This window comes from Myotis yumanensis, unplaced genomic scaffold, assembly GCF_028538775.1.
Source record: "Myotis yumanensis isolate MYYU_CA2020_CCGP unplaced genomic scaffold, mMyoYum1.0.hap1 SCAF_7, whole genome shotgun sequence".
NCBI classification, from domain to species: Eukaryota; Metazoa; Chordata; class Mammalia; order Chiroptera; family Vespertilionidae; genus Myotis; species Myotis yumanensis.
Window position 1 is genome coordinate 75,031,150 of NW_027223758.1, and position 21,809 is coordinate 75,052,958.

Sequence of the window (21,809 nt, forward strand, 5' to 3'; positions counted from 1 at the left end):
CTAAATCGACCTTCTCTAGATGCTGGAGCTGGAGGGGATGGAGATGGGGCTGATAAAGGGTGGGTGCTGTCCTGTGAAACAGCCATGTCTCAGGTGCTCACTCCTCGGAACCGGCACGAGAGTGGCCATCTGGCCTTGACTCAGCCAAGCCCACCTTGTTTGATGAACAGTGGACATAGGGGATCACTGATTTTGCAGTAGCCAGATTTTCTGAGAATGAGTGATATAGGCCATATGGTGTGATTATCTCTCTGTCTTTATATTACTTCTCCATTCTCATATCAGGACCAAGTTGTGAAATGTGACTGAGAACACCCAAGGGCTGGATCACTTGCATCTTTGGGGACGTGAGACTATGGGACTCGGTGGTTGCCAAGTCGGAGAGACTGCTGGACTTGGTGGGGCCTGGCTTACCTGGGCTTGGAGGTGGCTGATCCGCCAATTCTGTGTGATGGAGGAATTTGTGGGTATCCCAGGCCCCTTCATCTGAGGACATAGGTTGGGGAACGACAGTCATAGTGAGTACCAGCCACAGGGAATGCCCTACTCTAGCTGCTTTACATAAATAACCCTAATGTAAGTTATTCCTATTACAAACCTGCCAATGCAATACTATTTTCCTCATTTGGTGAGCTAGAGAGAGGGCAGGCCATTTGCTACAGATCACACCTGTTTGTTAATGGCAGAGTCAGCTTGCTGTGTACACAAAAGCCTAGTCAGTGACAGCTTGTGCCCTTCTTACTGTCCAGTTTTGGAGAATGTAGGCATAAAAAATTAAAGACGCTGGAGATACAGATGGACCTCCAGGTGGTTCAGTTTGTTGGAGCAACATCCTGTATACCAAAAGGTTGCGGGTTCTATTTCTGGTCAGGACACATACTAGGTTACAGGTTCTATCCCCGGTCAGAGGCAAACTATCGATGTTTCTCTCCCTCATATTGATGTATATTTCTCTCTCAACATGTCCTCAGGTGAGGCTTAAAAAAGATCTGTGGGTGAGGTTATTCCCTCACCTGGATCCTGTGGCTCCCATCCCCGCAGAATCCTTGCTGTGCTCTTCTTAGCTCCCTCGTTGGGAAAGCAAGCTCAGGAACTATCAGGAACCACTGGGCTTCAGAGGGGCCTCTACCTCCTGGACCTGAGAAATGGCAAAGCTGGGCTCCAGGATAAAGATGCCATCTGATTACAGAACATTCCTCAGACCTGCTCGGGGCATTGTTTGCCCTTTTCGTATCCGATTGATTGGGAAATGCCCAGTGGCAGGCGTCTTTCAGTTTACAGACTGGGCTTTGGGTGGGTGTGGCTGTAGGACCTTGCAAAGCGGAGGTTGCAGGTTGGGGAGAGACTGTACATTCTCATTAGGACGAGCCTGAGGCCGCCCCCCCGCCCCCCCGGCCCAGGGGCTATGAAAGGATGTCAAGTCTGACCTTCACTGGGCGTTCTCTGCTTTTGCAGGTGGCACTGCGGCATGAGGACGGTGATGAGACGGCTGAGCCACCCCCCAGTGGGCGTCGGGACCGGAGGAGGGCCAGCCTGTGTTCCGGGGGCAGCGTGGGCGAGCAGCGGGGCCTGGACCGCAGGCGCAGCCGCAGGCACTCAGTGCAGAGCGTCAGGGGTCCCCTGTCGGCCCCCACCAGTCCCTGCTCCCAGGCAGCTCCAGGATTCAAGCCCAGTCAAGTGCGGGATCTCCGTGAAAAGTAAGCATTCAGTTGGAAAAGGGCGCAAAGATATGAGGGAGGGAGGCCCCAACTCCCCAGGTGCCTACCACCCCCACCCCTTGCTCCCCAGCCTCTTCTCTACCATTAAAACACCACCCACATTCCCTCGGGACTACCCAGGGCAAGGTGGCCCTGGTGACAAGCACAGATTTGTTCTTATAACCCCTTGAACTCTAATTCACCCACTTGTGTTTTTATATCATTTAATATCAAAGTTAACATCTGCTTTTAAAAGCTGTGTTTTATCTAATGGAAAAGAATCCAAAACACAAAGCTTTGGCCTGGAAATAAATGGTAGGCCACCACATAAATGTGAGAGTCTTGAGATACTCATGACAATACATAGTTGAGGCTAAGTGAAATAGCACAAATCTCTGAGTTTTAATTTATTCGTGCATAAATATAAAATATATAATTGTATATACATATAAAGTTTCAGTAAATACAAATGCCATCACTTAGTCAGTCATACAGCAAGCATTTTTAGTAAGTGTCTATTATAGGCCAGGACTGTTTGAAGCCAAGAAGAGATGTGATTGGAAAGAGGTGATCTCTGTCCATAGGAACCTCACATCTGGGCTGGGAGAAAGAAAGAATGAGGAAAGTCGATAGGAAGAAATGGATAGACGGACAATTTCATGAGAAATTGTGCATATTAAAAATATAAAGTTTGACAAAAGCCAAGGGAATGCAGAAGTGGTTCCGTAAAACACAGGTGCAGCAAAAGGATGGCCATGTTGCCGTGGGGCCTGGGGCCAGTTCTGTCTTCCCGATGCTGTCAGTTTACTAGGATGATGGGGCTCTATGGACCAGTCCATGCCGACCTGGTGCACTGGGCTGATACACTAATGCCAGTGCCCCTCTTCTTGCTACCCAGGGTGGAAGCCCTGCTCATTTCATTTGGGTGGAGCATTCTCCCCATTATGGAGATCCATCTGGAGCCAAAAGTAGGTCAGAAGGCTGCATGGTGGACAAGAACAAAACTCAGAATAAGTTGGGTGACCCTAAGAGAGTGATCAAGATATATCTCTTCCTCTCCATGCCTAAGGAACCACCCACCCCCATGGCTACGGAGAAGTGTCCTGAGTGGTTTGATATTCACAGAATCACTTAACCGATGAGCCAGCCCATGCCTTTGGGTGCCTTCTCTTGCAGGTGGAGGAGGGCATTGGTCTGGGAGTGATGTGCAAGGCACTGTCCATGTTGACACCCTTCTCTACCATAGGCCTCTAGCTACAGGTTTTTCTGTTTCTGAGAGTCTGTGTACAACAAGCTCTATTTTAGTGAAAAGAATACCAGAACTTCTAAACAGATTGATGAAAAAGAACATCTACTGTGGACGTTGCACTTTGTGATTAAGATCTTCAAGAAACTCAGGCAATGTTCAAAAGGCCCTTGAAGCTCTCTCTAGCTCTGCTTCTAGTTAGTTAACTTTTGAAAAATCAACATGGAGAGAGTCGAGGAAAGTGTTCACAATGGGCTGAAATTAAACCCACCAAAGATGCTGAGGGTAAGAGGTAGGAGACCTTGTCAGCAGCACTTGGTGATCTTTTACTTGTGTAAACATGACTTGTGTCATGTTTGTTCCTGTTCTGTTTCTTGCTGTTACATTTTTCAGAGGTCCCTATGTTGTGAGTTCAGGCAACAGTGCCCCGTGATAGGTAACGGCAGTGGAGTGGACCATCCTGGGCAGCGTTCCCAGTTTTGAGGCGCTGGGCTGGGTGGGATCTGGAACAGGAAGGCCACAGACGCTGCTCTCAGTGCTGCTGTCTCAGTCTTTTCGACAGGGATGCTTTTTCATTTTACTGAAATTATTACTTTCATGTACATTTTGTAGCATTTATTTGAGAAAAATACATTTTCTAGCTTGTAAATGCAGATAAGGTTGTTTTTTTAAATTTTGTTTTATTGCTTAAAGTATTACAAAGAGTATTACATATGTCTCCTTCCCCCCCTCCCCCTTGACATTCCCCCAGTCTCCCCTACCCCCCAGTGTCTTATGTCCATTGGTTATGCTTATATGCATGCATACAAGTCCTTCGGTTGATCTCTTACTTCCCCCTCCCGCCCCCCAACCCTCCCCAGCCTTCCCGCTGTAGTTTGACAGCAGATAAGGTTTTACATGTTGATGATTACGATGTGGCTTCATCCATAAGGCCTGTTGGAGGGATTTGGCTTCATGGCCCCAAAACAACAGCACGATTTTGGCAGAGCTGGGAGTGGGATAGAGGGAAAGGGTGGCGAGAAGCAAAGTTGGAAAGGATCTCTGCATGCATAGCTTAGTCACCTGCTCAACATCTGTACCATTACCTTGGTACCAAGTAATCCATTGTGTTAGATTCCCTGTAGACCCTGAAAGACACAGAAGCATGCCTGACCTAGATTACTCTCCATCTACCTGAATGTTCTGGCCTGACGAACTGCTAACTTGTAGCAACATGTCCTCATACGCCACCCAGGAGGAATCTCAGGCAGGATTTTATATCTCTGTAACCGGGCCAATGCTGACATTTTTGTAAAGAAGATAAAAATGTTAGAGTCTAGAAAGAGATTCATGATGTCCTAAAATGTATATGTCAACCTGCCCTCAGATGGCCCTTCTACATCATGTGACCATTACATCATTTAACTCTCACAAGGACCCAGACAGGACAGGTGTCATCCTCACTCTACAAGTGAACAAGCAATCGGGGTTGGTGCCTTGAGACGAATCACAGGACTAGGTGGCTGAGCCATGGATTAAATCCAAGCTGTGGGTCTTTGCCTTTCAATGACTGAATTGGACAAAACCACTTCCCAACTAACCATTCTTAACATAGTCATTGAGTGAGATTTACCCTTCTGACTTTTTAGAGAGGGTATTTGATTTATATGTCATACTGGTGTGTTCCTATTGAGGATAATAAAACTTCAAAGAGAGTTGGAAAGGAGAAAATCTCCAAGTCTCCTTATAGACTTAGGCCTGCTAGGCTATGTGTGCTGTAATCCTAAGGACTGATAAGACTCAGAATTCATATTGCTTTGTTTTGGTTTCTGAAGAAATAAAAACTAAACCTCATCAAACACTTCCCAAATAAGATATGAGTTTATTGGTCATCTGTCACCTAAAAGTATCTTCATGATTGTGTTTCATCTTTGTAATTAAATTTGGGGAGAAAAAATGTTGGTACTTTTCATTTTTTTCACAAGAAAATCTATTTGTAGCATCTAATTAGCAAAAGAATGAGAGTCTCTGGTTTAAATGTAATAGTATATAATCATAGGACTAACAAGTCTTCAAGGTTGTCTGGCCCTGAGCGGGCCCTCTCTGTGCACTCCAGGCTCAGGCTCTCTCCTTCCCCTGGGCACCCTGTTCTATCCGGGATGTTTCTGCTTGTTAGGACAGTCATCTGACCTCAATTTGCTCCATAATGTTATAGCTCTATTACTGCTTAGCATTCCATTATATGGATAAAATTTCCCCATAACATTTTCTTGTTCATCCTGGTTCTCACCTCTGTCAGCAAACACCAGGTCTTGGTCCTGCTCTATGTCATTCTTTCTGATCACGAGCATTGCGTGGGACTTAGTATATGCACTTTCCATTTCATCCTGTTGATTTCCACACAACATTCCAACCCGTAGAGGTAATGTCGAATTTCCTTCAGTCACTGATGTTAGTAGTTGTGCCATCCAGCTGTCAGGCTTGTATGTATTTTAGTACACATGGCGCAGAAACCTGGCAGGTTATAGATGATGGCAGCTGATTGGGAGTGGATGGTACAGACTACTGCCACATGCCTCAACGGCAAGGGTAGCACACTTCCTCTGTCAAGGGGCAGATGGTAAATATGTTAGACTTTGGGTTGCGACTACTCAACTGAATTCTGCCTTTGTAAAAGCAGCTGCCATCAACAGGTAAGCAAGTGAGCATGACTGCATTCTAGCGAAACTTTATTTATGGGCGCTGAGATTGGAACGTTACGTGTCATGAAATATTCTTTTAAATCCCTCACCCTCCAACCATTTCAAAATGTGAAAACCATTCTTAGCTGCTAGACTGTATAAAAGCAGGTGGTAGGCCAGATTGGGCCTATGGTGTAGCTTGCCAATCCCTGTCCTGGCTTGTTGAGGGAAGTTGGGAGGGAAATGGCCTGGAATCAGCAAAGAGGAGTATGTGGGGTCTGAGAGAAGAACCCACCATGCTATGGAGAGATCTGTATAGAACAGCATCCTCAAGTTCAGGGTTAGAACAAGGAGTGAAGAGATCCTGGCTATAGGGGATTTGGCTGATGGTTGCTCATGAGTTTCCACAGCACAGTGGAATATTGAGGTAGGTACTATTATTATCTCCATATGACAGGAGGAGAAACTGAGGCATGAAGAGTTGAAGTGTCTTGTCCAGAATCCCACAGCTAATATAGGGTGGAGCTGGCTTTAGAGTTCAGGAGGTCTGGCTTCGTAGTTCCCATCCTTTATGATTTTATTAAACAATCCCCTCTTTCCCCCTGTGAATCTGTAGGTATAAAACAAATTTACTGTGTACTTGGCATTAGTAACTCATAAATGCATGTTGCCATCTTTTTATATTATTAAGTTTAGATTTTTCATGTCAGTACGTTAAAAAAAAGCATTGATTCGTGTTCCATTGTATGGAAATACCTTCATTCATTTTGCTATGGCTTGATTCCCATTTTTCTGTAGTACCAAACTTGCTGTGATACACACACACACACACACGTTTGTGCACATGTTAGCATTCTTTCTTGAGAGATTTTTACAAGTAGAATTCTAGATCAAGGACACAGACATTTTAAATATTGAAATCGCCACGTTGCTCTCTGTGACGGCTAATCTAGTTTGCCCTCCCACCATCCGCATGTGACCACTCCCCACACCATCACCAGCACTGGATGGTACAAGTTTTCGGAAGTTTTGTGATTCTGAAAAGTGCAGTGTGCCTTGGCATTGCCATTTGCATTTTTGATTACTGCTGAGGTTGTTCATCTTCACTTAGTTCATCAACTATTGACCTTTTCTTTTCTGAGTAGTGTCTGTTTGTTTCTCTGCTCATTTGTCTCCTGCATGGTGTGTCCTTTTAAAATGATGAATAGCTACTCTTTGTTTTTAATACAGAAACTTTCAGATATAAAAGCAGAGAGAACATAAGTATTCTGTGTACATTATAGATAGTAACTCTTTGACAGCTATGTCACAAATATTTTTTCCCTGTCTTTCAAATATCTTTTCATTTAACTTATGGTGCCTCTTGATGTATGCACAAAATATATTGCTGGCGTGTCCAATCTGTGAGCCTTTTCCTGTGTGGCTTTTAGATGTCATGCTCTCTCAGGACAGTGTGTCCCCTTTCTAACTGCAGCCTCCCTGTGTTGTCCTGGGAGAGGGCTTTGCAGTTCTTTCACCCTCTGAGATAAGTAGGAGGAGCAGTAGCGACAGCAGGAGCCAGCATTATGGAGCACCTTACTTTGTGCTGGCTATTGTGCTCGGCAATTTTACACATGTTATAAATCCCATGAAGAAGGTGGCAGTGTCTTCCCCAGTTTTCAGATGAGGAAACGGAGGCACAGAGAGGTCAAAGGACTTGCCTTAGATCTCACGGGTGGGAAGTGGCACAGCTGGGTTTGACCCCAGATGGCCCTCGTCTAGAGCCTGCACACACTCAGAACCAAACACTCCTGGAGCCAGTCTCTGAGCCTATAGAATGTTCTCAGTAGTAACGCTTTTTTCTCTTTTGAGGATGAGTTAGATTTGTTGAGAAAGCAAAACATCACGCAGAGCAAATGTTTACTGGAGCTTGGAAATTCTAATGAGCTGTGTTGTGTATAGTCACTGCTTGACTTTGATCTGAAAGAACCATCCTGATTTGCTTGTTTTTCTCATAAATTGGCACTGCAGACGGTTCCTAAAGAGGAGCTCCAAAAGTGTCAGAGCAATCATTGAAGCACTGGGGCAAGCCTTCAGCTACACACAGCAAAGCTTGGTGATGGAGGAGGAAGGGAGGTATAGAGAACAGAAACTCATGGTTGGGAGGAAGCCACAGTTACTGTCAGTTATTGGAGACTGAGCTGTCCTCACCTTTTGAGGATCATACTTGATGCACACCAATTAGTGTGGCCCAGTGGGTGGTGGAAAGAGGGGAGCCAAGCCCTAGGGCTAAGCCCCAGGGGAGGGAGCTGGAAGGAGGCAATTGGAGAGAGAGGTGTTTTCTGCAGGAGTAGGAAAGGGGGTTGGCACCTCGCCACCACCACCACCACAGGAACGAGTGGACAAATGGGGCAGCCTAATTATGGAACGGCGTAGTGTGGGTGAGCTCATCTTCCTGTATTTTGACAGGAAGGAGATAAGTTGGATGCTGGGTTGCAGGCAGTGCAGTCCTCTCTGGTCTGAGGCCTTGTCTACAGGATTTCATTGCCAGGGGTCACAGAATTCATTCCCCTGTTAGCTGCAGGGTCTATAGCAGAAATAGAGACCCCCCCTCCCCTTCCAGCTCTGTCTTGGAAACAGTTGGCAACGAGCAATGGATTTGCAAGCAAAAGACATTATGAGAGTAGTAGGTGTTATGTGATTGGTGTGAACCTATGAAATCTATGCCTTGGTGATGAGCTTGGTCCTGGCCCCTGGAGGTTTGGCCCAGTGCAGTATAGCAGCTGAGGTTGTTGAGAGCTCAGGCATGGTCTTTGCAGACACAGACCCCGCTTCCTCCCCAGACTTGGCCTCTGTCTCCTCCACTGAAAACTCAGGATGATGGCACCTCTTTAACAGGGCTGGGGAGGGAGTTAAGAGAGGCAGCCCAACTGTGTGCTCAGCTCACTGTTGTTATTATTTCAGTCACTCCATGCCCTGGAGCTCTCCCAGATATTGTTCTATTAAAGAAGGTAATTACCAAATAAATATGGACATGACCTGGAGAGAAGTGTGTGCACTGGCATAAACACATGAGAGGATTTCACAACCACCACGTTAAAACCACTGGTACCGTGAGTGGCAAGTAGCTACTTGGGAAGATTTATCTGATGGTAAATGACTCATTATAAATGGGATTCACCCACAAGGGCTGTGACCTCCTGAGGTAAGTGTGATTGGAGTACAGCCCTCAATTCTGATTTATCATTTTGTGTCCAAGAGGCTCTGGTTTCCTGAATATTGAACAAGGAAGGGACAGAGGGGAGAGGGCCGGGGACAAAGGGTGGTCAGCTTGTAACTGGGGAAATCTCCACCAAGAAAAGGCTGTGGCATTGAGGCACGAGGGAGATCACTTTATACAGCCCCTCTGACTTCCCGGCAGGATTTCCAGTTTCTCAAAGATTCGCTGGGACCAGATGGCAGGTTTCTTGGGAAATTTGGATTTTCTTGAATTGAATTTGGGGAACTTTCTAGATTGGGATGAAAATGGCAGATTTGTTCTTAAAACTTAACAGGGATACTGATGAATTTTAAGTGAGGAAGTGAGGTAGGTTTGTGTTTCTGGAAGGCCACTGGGAGGAGCATGGAGAGTGCCCTGGAGGAGGGCCAACTGCAAAGGGGTGGGGGTAGAGGTGATGGGGGGTGGGGGGGGGGTAGGGGGAAGGGGGAGGGTGGAGGGTGGCGCGGGGGGGCGGGGGGGGGGGGACCTTGCAGCAGGCAGGGACAGTGGCAAGTAGGGGGAGGTGATGAGATTCAGGACATCACTTGTGGGACAGTGACTGCATCATATGGTGAGGCAGAGGAAGGAGAGGAAGGATCCTAGGTGATTCCCACGCTGCCACTAACACAGGGTCGGGGAATGGTTGTAAGGCCACGCAGTGAGCTTTGGGCATTTTTAGTTGAGGTGTCAGTGGGATAGGTTCTTCTGGACTCAGGTACACATAGGTAGGGTTGACACCTAGGCGTAGATGCCATAACCCAGTGGAAACGAACGGAGTGAGCCAAGAAGCGAATGGATAAAGCCTTAGGAAACGCTGAAACCGAGAACTCACTGTCTTTCCCCTTCAGTGAACCTTGAAACCAGTTGTCTTCAAGTGTGTTTCTAAAGCTAGAATGGCCTTTCCCATTGTGATGTTTTAGGGAGAGATAAGCGATTTACTGTGGGAGTGCCGGCGGGCACACTGCACAGAGAGGAAAGGTCCTTGTTTCTTTGATTTGCTTTGGGAATTTTCGTCCTGAGGGTCAAGCCCATTTCCTATAATGCACCTCCCCCGACACACACTCCCCCCCCCCCCCCCCCCCTCACCCCCAGTGTTCTGAATGCTCACAGTCCTTCCTGGAGGAGCTTGATTTTCCTCGGCACCTTGTGGAGGGACAGGTGTGGGTGTGGGTGGTCCTGCAGAGCCAGCCTCTCTATATATATCACATGGGATTCCCAGGTCCCTTTGCAAGTGAGCAGAGGCTTCCCAAGGATTGCTAAGCTGAGCTGATTGAATCCCATCATGGAAGAAGGAATGAGATTATCTTTGCTTGACAAGAGTCTGCATGTGGAGGGAGCCTGCTGGTAACTCTTCACTGAGGAAGGTTGAATGAACAGGGAAACAGCCCTGAAAATGTGGGTGGAAGAGGCCAAATCTGCCATAATGAAAAGGAGGACTGGGCAGAGTGATGCTGGGGAAGCACTTTGCAAGGGAGCCCTTTGGACAGGCCCCGAGAAAAAGGGCCTAATGGCAGTCTGGTCTCACACCACGTGCTCAGCATGCTGACAGTGATCACAGAAGCATCATATCCATGTTAAAAAAAATGCCCATTTCTAAGTAAGTGATGTTTATGGTTCAGAACCTGATCAGAATTAACATGGGCTATCGTCATGGTTCAAGTACGTCTTGTGGTGCCCCATACCATGCTGTCATCAGCTCTCCTTCTGGTGGGATGGGGCCTCGGTGGGATGGGCAGGGGGTGAGGCCTGCTAGACTCCCCATGCACATGGATGCAGAGAGAAGAGGCATCGATGTTCAGGGGAGACTCTGAAAGTAGGGAGAATTGTTGGCTTCTTTCAGTCCTTAAATGGAAGAGACATTTTCTTTTTCGAGCCACAGAGAAATGATGGTAGCAGAGGTAGCAGAGCACGGTGGTCAGGAGCTTGGGTGCTAGAGTTGAATTCCCTGGGTTCGACTCCTGGCTTACTATCTGTGTGACTCTGGGAGAATTCCTTAACCTCTCTGTGCCTCAGGTCCTCTTCTGTGAATGGAGTAACAATAGTATTTACCTTGGCAGTTCCCAGAAGAATAAAATGAGTGAACTCTGTGAAGTGCTCAGCATGAGAGTACCCGGCACAGAGGTTGTTAAATAAATAGAATATGTAGGTGACTGCAGGCCTCCGAGTAGAGCCTGCTTTTCCTGGAGAGAATCCGAGGGAGGCAGAACCAAGCAAAGATGAAGGAGCCTGCCCCTCGCCTCAGAGAGTGGCCTGCAGTGGGCAAGGAAACCTGGGCGCATTCGGGACAGGCATCTGCAGCCGAAATGCCTTTTGATCATCTTGATGCAGCGTGCTTCCCGGAGACACAGAGCTCAGGAAGGAATTCAGAGGCAATTATATCACACCTCCGGAATACTCAATTACAGTGTTCACACTGCCCCGGAGAAATCACTTCATTCCTGAGGTTTATTTTTCCAGCGTGTGGTTCTGGTTTTATAAACATGAGATTAAAAGTTGACTAGAGATGAGCCCCCACAAGGCTGTGGCCGGTCAGGACCTGCTGTTGCAGGCATTTCTCTCCTAGAGGTCTCGGGTGGGCGGGCTGAGTCGGGTGGCAGTGGCATGGCTGCGTGCCAATGGCAGGCCTTCAGAACTGGACTTGAGAAGATATTTTTCTTTGTTTATATTTTTTTCACCTATGAAAAGCTTTGTGAAATTGCCTTTGAATTATAAGGGTAAATCATTTTTATCAGGAAATGGAGGGAATATCATGAAGCAAAGATGAAGTACCTTTATGCTTGTTAAAACATGGCTGGGACTCGAGTCCACATCTGTAGTAGCTCATGTCTGTAAGCATATGAGCAAGCCAGCAGCTAGGAGACAAACCCCAATTCTGTGCATGTTATTTCACAGTAAGCTTACGTTGATGGACTTCTTTGTCATTATTGACATTCTGTGAACTTTGATATTATCACTGTCCTGCTTTTATTGAGGCAGGAATACTAGCTCATGAGCTAAAGGAGAGCTGAATCATACTCATTCATTATTCACTCAACTCATATTTTCTTGTGCCACCCACATTCTTGGTCCTGAGGGTACAATGGTAAACAAGATGCTTATGAAGTGTCCAGGATCATAGGTAAGTACACACATAAATATTGTAACAAGGCAGGTGTAGCTTTGGAGGAGAGATTTTGAAGGGAGCAAAGAGGGCTGTGTGGTAGAGAGCAACAGGGGTCTAAAGACATGACCTTGAGGGGAACTTGCAGGTGTGCACAAGGACATGCACAGGGGTTGTTCTTACAGCATCACTTATAACAGCAAACAATTGGGGAATGGCTAGGTAACTAAAACATGCAATAGCCATATAATGGAAGGCAACCAGCATTAAGAAATGCACCATATTATAAGTATCAAGATACTTGTCACATCAATTGCTGTGTAAAAAATTGTAGAATAATATGTCTAATTTTTTAAAACATTTTTTTATTGGTTTTAGGGAGAGGGGAAGGGAGAGGAAGAGAGAGAGAGAAGCATCAATGCAAAAACAAAATATTAATCGGCTGCCTCCTGTCCCCCACCAGGGATCAAGCCTGCAACCCGGGTATATGCCCTGACTGGGAATCGAACTGGCAACCTTTCAGTGCATGGGGATGACAGCCAAACAACTGAGCCAGACTGGCTAGGGCATGTCTAATTTTTTTCATCTGAAAATTTATATAACAAATGTATAACAGTGGTTACCGCTGGTCAAAGGGGACTTAATTTTTATTAGTAATATTATAGTTTCTTAAAGGGAATTTGGATACTTGTAGTTTAATATTATTTTTAAAAGATTCTTTAGAAAAGAGGATAGTGGGATGGGAGTCATCCAAGAAGCCTTCTCAGGCATTGAGGCTGAATCCTAAAGGATGAAAAGAGCTGCCTGGGCCGATGCAATGCCGTGTTCAATGGCAAAGGGAGGAAAAGGCATGATGTACCCGGGTAACTAATAGGTGTCTCAAGAGACAAGGCTTCTGAGTGTGGAGGGGGACACAGAGATGGAAAAGAGATGAGATGAGGTTGCACAGTAAGCAGGTCAAGTCATGCAGGGTCTTAGAAACCACAGCATGGAGTCTTCTTGTTGTTTGGCATGCAATACACATCTGAACAGATGCCTGTCTGCCTGGTGCGATCGGATCAAGGTGAAGGAGGGTGGAAACAGGGACACTTGTTTGCTATTGATGCAAAACCACTGAAAAACATGGGTAGCTTAGACTAGGGCAGTTGTCCTCAACCCTGTGGACATGCTCAGTCTACACCCCCAAATAGTTGAATACAATTTCTGAAGCCTTCACATTTTCAAATAGTATATCATAATGGTGAGGATCACTGATTGCTATTGACTGTGGAGAGGCATGCAGAGGTCGAGGCATGCGTTGGAAAGGCAGTACTGCTGAATCTTCCAGGCCCACCCTCCTGGGCCAGGCTGAGCCCAGAACTGTTTGGGACACTGTGGGAGCTGTGGGAGTGTGCAGGGCAACATGCGGACCTGTGACATGTGTCCAGTTCCTTTGGTGAAGGTCTCTCGATCATTCTGGCTTTTTGCCACTTTTTTTCTCTTCCTGTTATCTCCATTTTATAGAATTCATTCTTCATTGGCATCCACACCAGCAGATGGTCAATGAAGTAGAAAGCAAATGCTACCCAAACAAGTCCATGTGGTCACGGTTGGTCATTTGGGGCATGACTTGAGAGGGGGAGAAAATAGAAAATGAGGTTGTTGGGAAGAACACTGGCTGAAATAGAAGATTTGGGGTTTATCTCTAGATGCCAATTATCTGTACTTTATTACCATATTATGAGCTGACTGTGGTGTGTTGAAGTCCAAAGCATGTAAAAAGGCAATTAGAGTTTTAGAATCAAACTGAGTCACGAGTTAGAAAGATATTACTGTGTACTGAAACTCAGACATGTTTGGCTTCCTTGTGGTGGGTTATATTTGATATCTGCTGCTTAATTAAACACATACGTATTATGTCTCTCTCATCGCTGACTAGGAGTCCTTCACTCTTTAGTATCGTTTTCTTCCCACTTGTAAAAGAACATAACACTGAATGTGTGCAGGGAGTACCATTTTTTGAAACACTTAGAAATGAGCTTGACAGACAACACACATTACACTGGGGATTAGACTAGTGATTGGACAACTTCTAGAGTTAGGAGCACTTGTCTGCTAGCCACAGTGTTGTTTCCTCAGCTATCACAGACCCCCAGCGCTGGAGGTTCCCATTCTGCTGTTGCACTTTATTTTATGGGCGAGATAAGAGAGCCCCAGGGTCTCAGGGTAGAGCCAAGCCAGTCAGAGGGCAGGGCTGTTCTCACCTCTGGATGCTGCCACTTGGCATCCCTGCTGTTTCCAAAAGTTCATAGAGAATTTCAGTCCTCAGTCATCCTAGTGTCTCTTCTGCTCTCTGAGACCTCTCAGGGACATTTAAAGCAATTTACTAGTATCTATGACTGAGACTAAAGGTTTTTAAAATCATAAAATCAAAGTACATACAAAAGAAAGTAGTGAGACATCACAAGGTCCTTGGTTATCACTGGATTGATTTGTTTTATACATGAATAGATCTGCAACTCGGCTACTAACTGTGTTGTTGTTTTTTCCCCCTAATGATGTTTATACTCTACAGACTGGAATTCCATTATATTAAACGACAGTGGGACCTTGACTTACGAGTTTAATTTGTTCCGTGACGGAGCTCGTAACTCAAATTACTCATATGTCAAATCAAAAAGTGAACGAGTGAGACACGTGATGCTGGGCTGATGTTGTGGCGTTCACTGTGACGTTCACTGCGCCAACTAGCGGTGGGGTATCTGAAGCTGGCTCATAACCCGAATTTTAGCTCGCAACTCAAAGCAAAAAACTGGCCAAGAGATGGCTCGTATCTCGAAAAACTCGTTAGTCGGGACACTCGTAAGCCAAGGCCCCACTGTACTCCATTGTGTGTGTGTGTGTGTTTTTAAAAATATGTTTTTACTGATTTCAGAGAGAGGAAGGGAGAGGGAAAGAGGGATAGAAACATCAATGATGAGAGAGAATCATTGATCAGTTGCCTCCTGCACACCCCCTACTGGGGATTGAGCCCGCAACCCAGGCATGTGCCCTGACCGGGAATTGAACCATGACCTCTTGGTTCCTGGGTTGATGCTCGACCCCTGAATCACACCCGGCTGGGCAAACCGCTCTGTTTTTAGCAAAAAGAATGTGCTGGATCCATTAGTAGTTCATTCTAAAACAAAATAGCAAAATAATGGTTTCTGTATTAAGGCTCTGTTCTTGGGTATATTCAGTATCCATGGCCTGGACCATATACTCCTTCTAAGCTTTGCGTGCTACAGGGACAATAAATACTTTCCTGTCTAACTTTGGGTTCTCACCATGGAAACATCAGCGTAACAGCTGGGCTCTGTTAGATGTCTTTTCATTCTCTTGGCTGGCAAAAATCTTTAGAGGGAAACTTTTTCTCTCTTTGGTGGACAACAAAACTCTATTTTTGAATGAAATCACTCCTCCAGTTGGTCAGATATATGTCTTAACTGGTTAAGATCACTAATTGGAAATTTTAAAATCTCATCTTGGACCCTTGGTAACCTAGAAACAGCCTTAAAGTTAACAGAAAGTGTGAGTCACTATGTGGCTGAGTTCAAACTCCAGTTTCAGTATCCTCTAACACAGAGCAATGCAGAGGAGCCCACAGGGGCACTTTCTCTGTCATAAATTTAACAGAATAGTTATATGGAGTACTTTTTCATCTCATTATGCTCTTTCCCATGCATTTTACAGAACTAAATAGGGCATTTAAAATGTCTGCATCTTATCTAAGCCTACTGCAGAGCTTTTTAACTAGTTGCCACACACGGGTCATACCTGTGTCAAGACGGATTCCCTCAGGGGCACCAGGCAGGTCTTGGGTGACTGGGGCACTGGGCAGATCTCCTGGGAGCCACACACAGCTTTGTCCTTTACTCTACCGAGCTGTGCAAATGGTATTTTGTTGGCTGTGCTATGTGAGAGGAGGATCGAGAAGCACAGTTCAGGAGACTGTTGCTCAGAAGGAACAGTGCAGCGATGATTGAGTGATTAAAAACAACTTAGATTCTGCTTGTTTCATGGGGTAGCCTGCATGGTAGAAAGGACATGGGCCTGGACATTAGGAGACCAGAGTTCTTACCGGCAAATTTTGTGATCTTGCCCTCTCTGGATCTCTTCTTTCCTACCTGCAATGTGGGGAGATCTCCAGGGTCATCTCTCGGTTCTTGCCAGTCTTGTTCTTTGACCATCCATGCAAGTTTCTCCATGATGAACACCATGCTAGGTCCATAGTACAAAGAACTGCAATAGGCAGCAAGAACTTACTGGATGTCCCTGGGGGGTGGGCCCACTAGAGAAGGAGAGGCGGAGTAACTCCAGACAGGGGGAATGGCTCCTGCAAGGTCCCCAAGTTGACATGCCCTTGGTGTTGGGCAGATAGAGCAATAGACCAATAAAGACTGGGTGTGGAAGTTCATGAAGGAAAAGTGGACACAAAGTTGGAGAGATGATGGGGGGTTAGAGTATTATGTAGGCAAATTGGACTTGATCCTAGGGTTAGTAGATGTGTGTGAACAGGGGAGTATCATGTACAAAATCCCATCTTGTCCTCTGGTCAAATTTCTGCTTGGCCTTTTGGGTTTTGCTCCAACAGCATGTGGAAGTCTTCCTCAGTCAAATATTTCTGGGTGCAATTAGTTGTTTAATGTCTTTCTCCGTCATGGGCCTGTAAACTCCAAGGATGGGAACTTCTTTTAACCACTATACCCCAGCATCTTGCCCGTAATAAATGCTCAATAAATATTTGTTGGACAAAGGGAGAGAGCACTCTTGCTCCATGGTCATACCTCCTTGCTTTAAAAAAATTTGTTTTGTTACTCATGGTGGGAAATATCTGCGCCTTCTGCTCAATTTTGCAGTGAACCTAAAACTTACCTAAACCAAAGTGAAATCTGTGTTAAACATTCTAATTGTTCACAGTTGGATTAATCATAATCCTTGGTTCATGATTCATTGTCCTCGTTGGTCCATGAGTGGCCCTGTCTTTATTTATTTTTATATAAAATGTATGTATGAATATAGAGGACATCAGTGAGACTGTGGCCTCACTAAAAACCCAGAGCATTACCCCTAAACCACATTTATCTGTGTACTTCCAACTCTCCCATCTCTGGACCTGGGTAACCAGCACTCATAAATATTGTTTATCATTATCTTATGGGTTTATTATTGGTTTTTAGGATTATCAGACATATATGTATAACCAAACAATATATTATACACTTCTGCCTTTTGGAACTTTATAAAAAAGTATAACATATTTCTTCTTACACTTGTTTTCTTTTCTTCACATTATGCTCTTAATATTCATCGATAGAGTCACATGGAGCTGAAGGTCATCCATGTTTACTGTTTGGAATACCACAGTTTATTCTTTTTCCTATTGGTACATATTTGGGTTGTTTCTATTTTTTGGAAATTACATGGTTTCTGCGAGTGTTCTTACACTCATGTCCTGGTGCACATGTGCTTCCGTATTGCAGGCAGTTTTTCTCAGCTTTGACACTAGTGACACTTTGGAGCAAGCCCTTCTTTGTCGTGGGGGGCTGTCTTTTGCCTTATAGGTCATGACATCTAAGGCTGCTAGGTGACAGTAGCATCCCTTCCTTAGGTTTGACAACCAAAAACGTCTCCCAGGGGAACAGAATCACCCAGGTTCAGAACCACTGCCTTCGGGCAATGCCACTTCCAGGGGATATGAATCAGGTTCATAATATGAATGTTTAACTTTACAAGATAGCACCAATTATTTTGCCAAACGACATCAAATTTGGGAAAGTTAAGTTGTCTTTGAAGGAAACTGACTCTTGCAGAATTGGTCAGGTGGTCGGGCCTCTTGCTTTTCCAATGTAAAAGGTGTGACCTCCATGGAGTTTGGGACTGTTTGTGGTAAAAAGGAAAATATCTGATGAGTTCAGAACAGACCCGTGCCCTGGAGTAACTCTTTATCATTAAAAACAAGTGAAACACCCCTAGAGATATTTGAGAGCCACATGTCAAAGACCCCAGAATTCTGTAGCACAAATATAAACAAAATTAAGTTATACTTTAAGAGAAAATTCAATTAGGGAAAAAGTAAATTATTTGAACTAATTCTTTAGTCTTAAGTATTATCACATAAAATATCATTCTGTTTGACTAATTTCATCATAGGACGAAACTAAATAAAATCAAGCACAGAAAGTCCTATGCTCTTCAAGAGGGTATTTCCTTCTTCACTGCTTGGTTGTAGGGCAAGGCCAGTGCTTTGACCATAGGGCATCCTGGAAGTGGGCCCTCCCAGGGCATCATTGTGCTGCCTGCCCTTGGTCCTGATAGCACAGCTGTGATACACACAAGACCTGGGAAGATTTATTGCAGGATCAAATGTTGAGCCTAAAGAGGAGCCAGGTTGGGAAGTAGCTCAGGATGCCCTCTGCAAACATCTGTGGGACAACTACATGCAAGAGAAAGGGCTCAGGAAGATGGAGCTTACACAAGTGGAAGTTATAAAAGGGGGAGCGTTGCTGTCAGTGCTGTGGAATGCTTTGCAGAGTACTGTGTCCTCGTCCTTACTGAATCAAGTAGACTTTTGAGTATCCACTGGTGGGGATGTTAGAGATTTCTTGATAGGGCCCAAAGGACAGTAATGATAGAGAGAGCTAACAGCTAAAACAAACAGATTTGTTCACTATATGCTACACCTTTTCAAAGTGCTTTACATATTAAGCACTACTCCTAGGAGACAGGTACTGTTGTTGGGATAAGGGAAGTGGGGCTCAAGTTCAAACACCAGGAAGTGATGGAGTGCAACCCAGGCATCCTGGCTCCGAACCTCTCCAGGTCGAGCAGACTTTGCTTCTACATGACTTCACCACCTGGGGAAGCAAGTGAAATCAAGTCATTTTGGAGGGAGAGGCTCCATGTTTTGTTTTAAAGAGGAGAGACCTATTGGGTGGCAGGATAGAGATCTGTGGGTTCTGGATAGACTAAGCGTAATAACACCTGCAAATTTCTGATCAATCTGAGGGAAGGTGGCCTCAGGCTCCATTGGGCATAGTTTCCAACTGAAAAGTACCTGATTATCATCAACGGCAGATTGGATAACTGGATTGTGGCATATTCATATAAGGGAATGCTGTGTAGCAATGAGAACAAATGATCTTCAAGTGCACATAACAGTGTAGACAAATATCACAAATGTGACAATAAACAAAAGAAGCTGGACATGTAGGATTCCTCTTAGATGGAGAAGAGAAGAAGCAAAGCTTACCTGTGCTACTTGAAGTAGGGGAGGGAAGCAATTGGAAGAGAGCATTGAAGAAGTGCTAGGTCTATGGATGCATCTACTTTAGAAAATAGAGGAAAAAATAAAAGAAAAAAATGAAAGTAGAGAAAGGACACTATGAGAATGCAAAAAAGTTATGGTGGGAGGAGTGAAATGAGAGATTTGGGTGCATGGGGGCTTGTGGTCAGATTTCCCAAGCGGGCTAGTCCTGTGTCATGGTGAGGAGGACCAGTGTGTGAGGGGCTGAAGAGAAAAAAGGTGAAGGTCACCGAAGCTCAGGAGTCAATTCCTTTGTCAAGGCATGTAGAAGCCCACATGGCCTCAGGTAGGTATTTCATGTGGACAGTAACATACATCAGGTGTTGACAAAATTTAGAGGCCAAAGGAGGGTAATGATTCAGTTTTAAAGTCTGTACTTGTTCAGCTGCAAGGGCAAAACCCCCATTCAACTATCTGTAGCAAAAATGAGAATTTATCATCTTCCATTAGTAAGGCAAAAGTACTGGATCCAGGTTTTAAAATTGTCATGGGGGCTGCTCTTTTTTCTCTCTCTCTCTCTCTCTCTCTCTCCAGCTCTGCTTTTCTCGGGTCAGCCTCACTCACAGGCAGCCTTCTTCCCCTAGAAATGATAGGTGGCTCCAGACTTTGAAGGTACCAGGAGAAACCCAGGGGTGATACGGATTGACTCCACCTAGATATCACATCTACCCTTGAAGTGGATCGGCCCTCCCTTCCTTCCCCTGCGAATCACATTCACTGAGAATGAGGGAGTGACATGCAAAAACCATAGGTGCCCTGGAGGTCAGTGCCCTGTGGCTTGACCTCAGTGGTTTCTACTCAACAGTGGTGCAGTGAAGAGGTGAGGACCCTGCTTGCTGCAGGAGCTGGGCCTCACCACGCACTCCCTGCGTGACTCTGTGTGGAGGAGGAAAACCACAGAAGAGTCCTGCCAAGGCCAGAAGCTGCTCTGAATCCCGGGTGGGGTGCAAGGCAGTGGCATCCAGCCAAATCGACAAAGAAATTTGGCCTGTGCTGGGTTATTGCATCTCCACCCCACATTGAAATTTCCCCATCTCAGAACTCTCTTCCTTTCTCCCAACAGATTGAATGTGCTCTTTTCATTTCAGCCAGCTGGAGTTATTTTGCTTCATCTTCCTGTTTGTCTGTAATGCTTATCTCACTTCTCCATCTTGTCTCTGTGTGCATTTTCTTTTCCTGGCCTCTTCTCAGGGATGAGGAGGAGGAGGAGGAGGAAGAGGAGCAGCCAGTCACGGAGCCCAATTCAGAGGAAGAGAGAGAGGATGATGCCCCCTCTCAGGGCAAGGACAGGTACCAAGGGCTGGACCCTCCCAGGCCCCCACTAAAAGTCCAAGGCTCCCTCCTAATGAATGGTTTGCAGCCACCTCCCTGTCAGTAGTCTCCTCCCTTCCTCACCAGCTCCCACCAGCAAACCTTTACTGACCCTATACACAGAGCCACAGAGTGATTTGTCTGTAGAAATCACAGTGCATGTTTTCATTACAGAACTTTATTTTTCACTCCAATACAGCCTTCCTAACCATGCTTTGTGGAAAACTCACCCAATTGGTTTTCTTCCCACTGTTCCCTCCCTCATTAAGTACTTTGGCTCAGTCAGATTGACAGAAAATTTTAACCCTTTCAGCACTGTACTAAAAATAATTATGTGTGTTCCTTCTTCCTACTAATTTTACCAGTACAATATTAGCTAAAATGTGTGGGTAACTACTGTGTGAATGATGCAAGTTTGTTTTTTTATCAAAGTGGACAGGAACACTTTTTATCCACTAGAGCAGTGGTTGGCAAACTGCCGCTCGGCAAACCGTGGTTCGTGAGGCACATGCGGCTCTTTGGCCCCTTGAGTGTGGCTCTTCCACAAAATACCGGCTCTTCCACAAAATACCGACTTCTGTGTGTGGGCCATGAAGTTCCAATCGCACTGTACGTGCGCGCCCGCATGTGGTATTTTGTGGAAGAGACACAGTCAAGGGGCCAAAGAGCCGCATGTGGCTCGTGAGCCGCGGTTTGCCGACCATGGCACTAGAATATAGAAAAAATTTTCAGTATTTATTTGTATGCCCAGCACAACTAACATAGCTCTAGGGTCCTTTGGAGAGTTTACTGTTCTCTGCTCATCTCTCCAAGGTGCATTCTTTCTGTCTTCAGTCAGTGGTAACAGACATAGGCACCTTGCAGATGTTCTTTTCCTCCACTTAATTGATTATACTGCAAATTGACACTTTTACGGTTAGTTTTTTCCACAAAAAGCAAAATTAAAAGGATCTTGGATGAATTAGGGTAAAATCATTCTCTTACTAACTTCAAAGTCAATGTGATTCTTTGCTGCTGTAGCCTCATTCTCCAGGTCACCAGCACAAATAAAAGTTCTCCTATAGGCCCCTTTGATACCCTAAGACTCCCACCATTCTCATGGGTCATGGAATCCTCTCTGAACTGACAAACTAATGATTGCTTCTCCCATTTGGAAATAACTGGGAAGAAGCCAGCAGGTATGGAGAGAGGAATGGAATGGCCTGGACAGAGAGTGAACCATACATTTCAGAA

General features: G+C 45.4%; 1 protein-coding gene across 5 annotated transcripts in view; it reads left to right on the forward strand.

Moving 5' to 3' along the window:
- The window catches only part of FHOD3 (formin homology 2 domain containing 3), a 386,194-nt gene that overhangs the window by 266,793 nt on the left and 97,592 nt on the right, over window positions 1-21,809 (forward strand). For 4 of the 5 annotated variants that reach the window (XM_070421007.1, XM_070421008.1, XM_070421009.1 and 1 more), the window contains exon 10: window positions 1,456-1,697. In XM_070421007.1, coding sequence (XP_070277108.1) covers window positions 1,456-1,697 — 242 coding nt within the window. Of the gene's footprint in view, window positions 1-1,455; window positions 1,698-20,456; window positions 20,556-21,809 lie in introns of all 5 variants that reach the window. The other variant, XM_070421006.1, reaches the window with a different exon arrangement.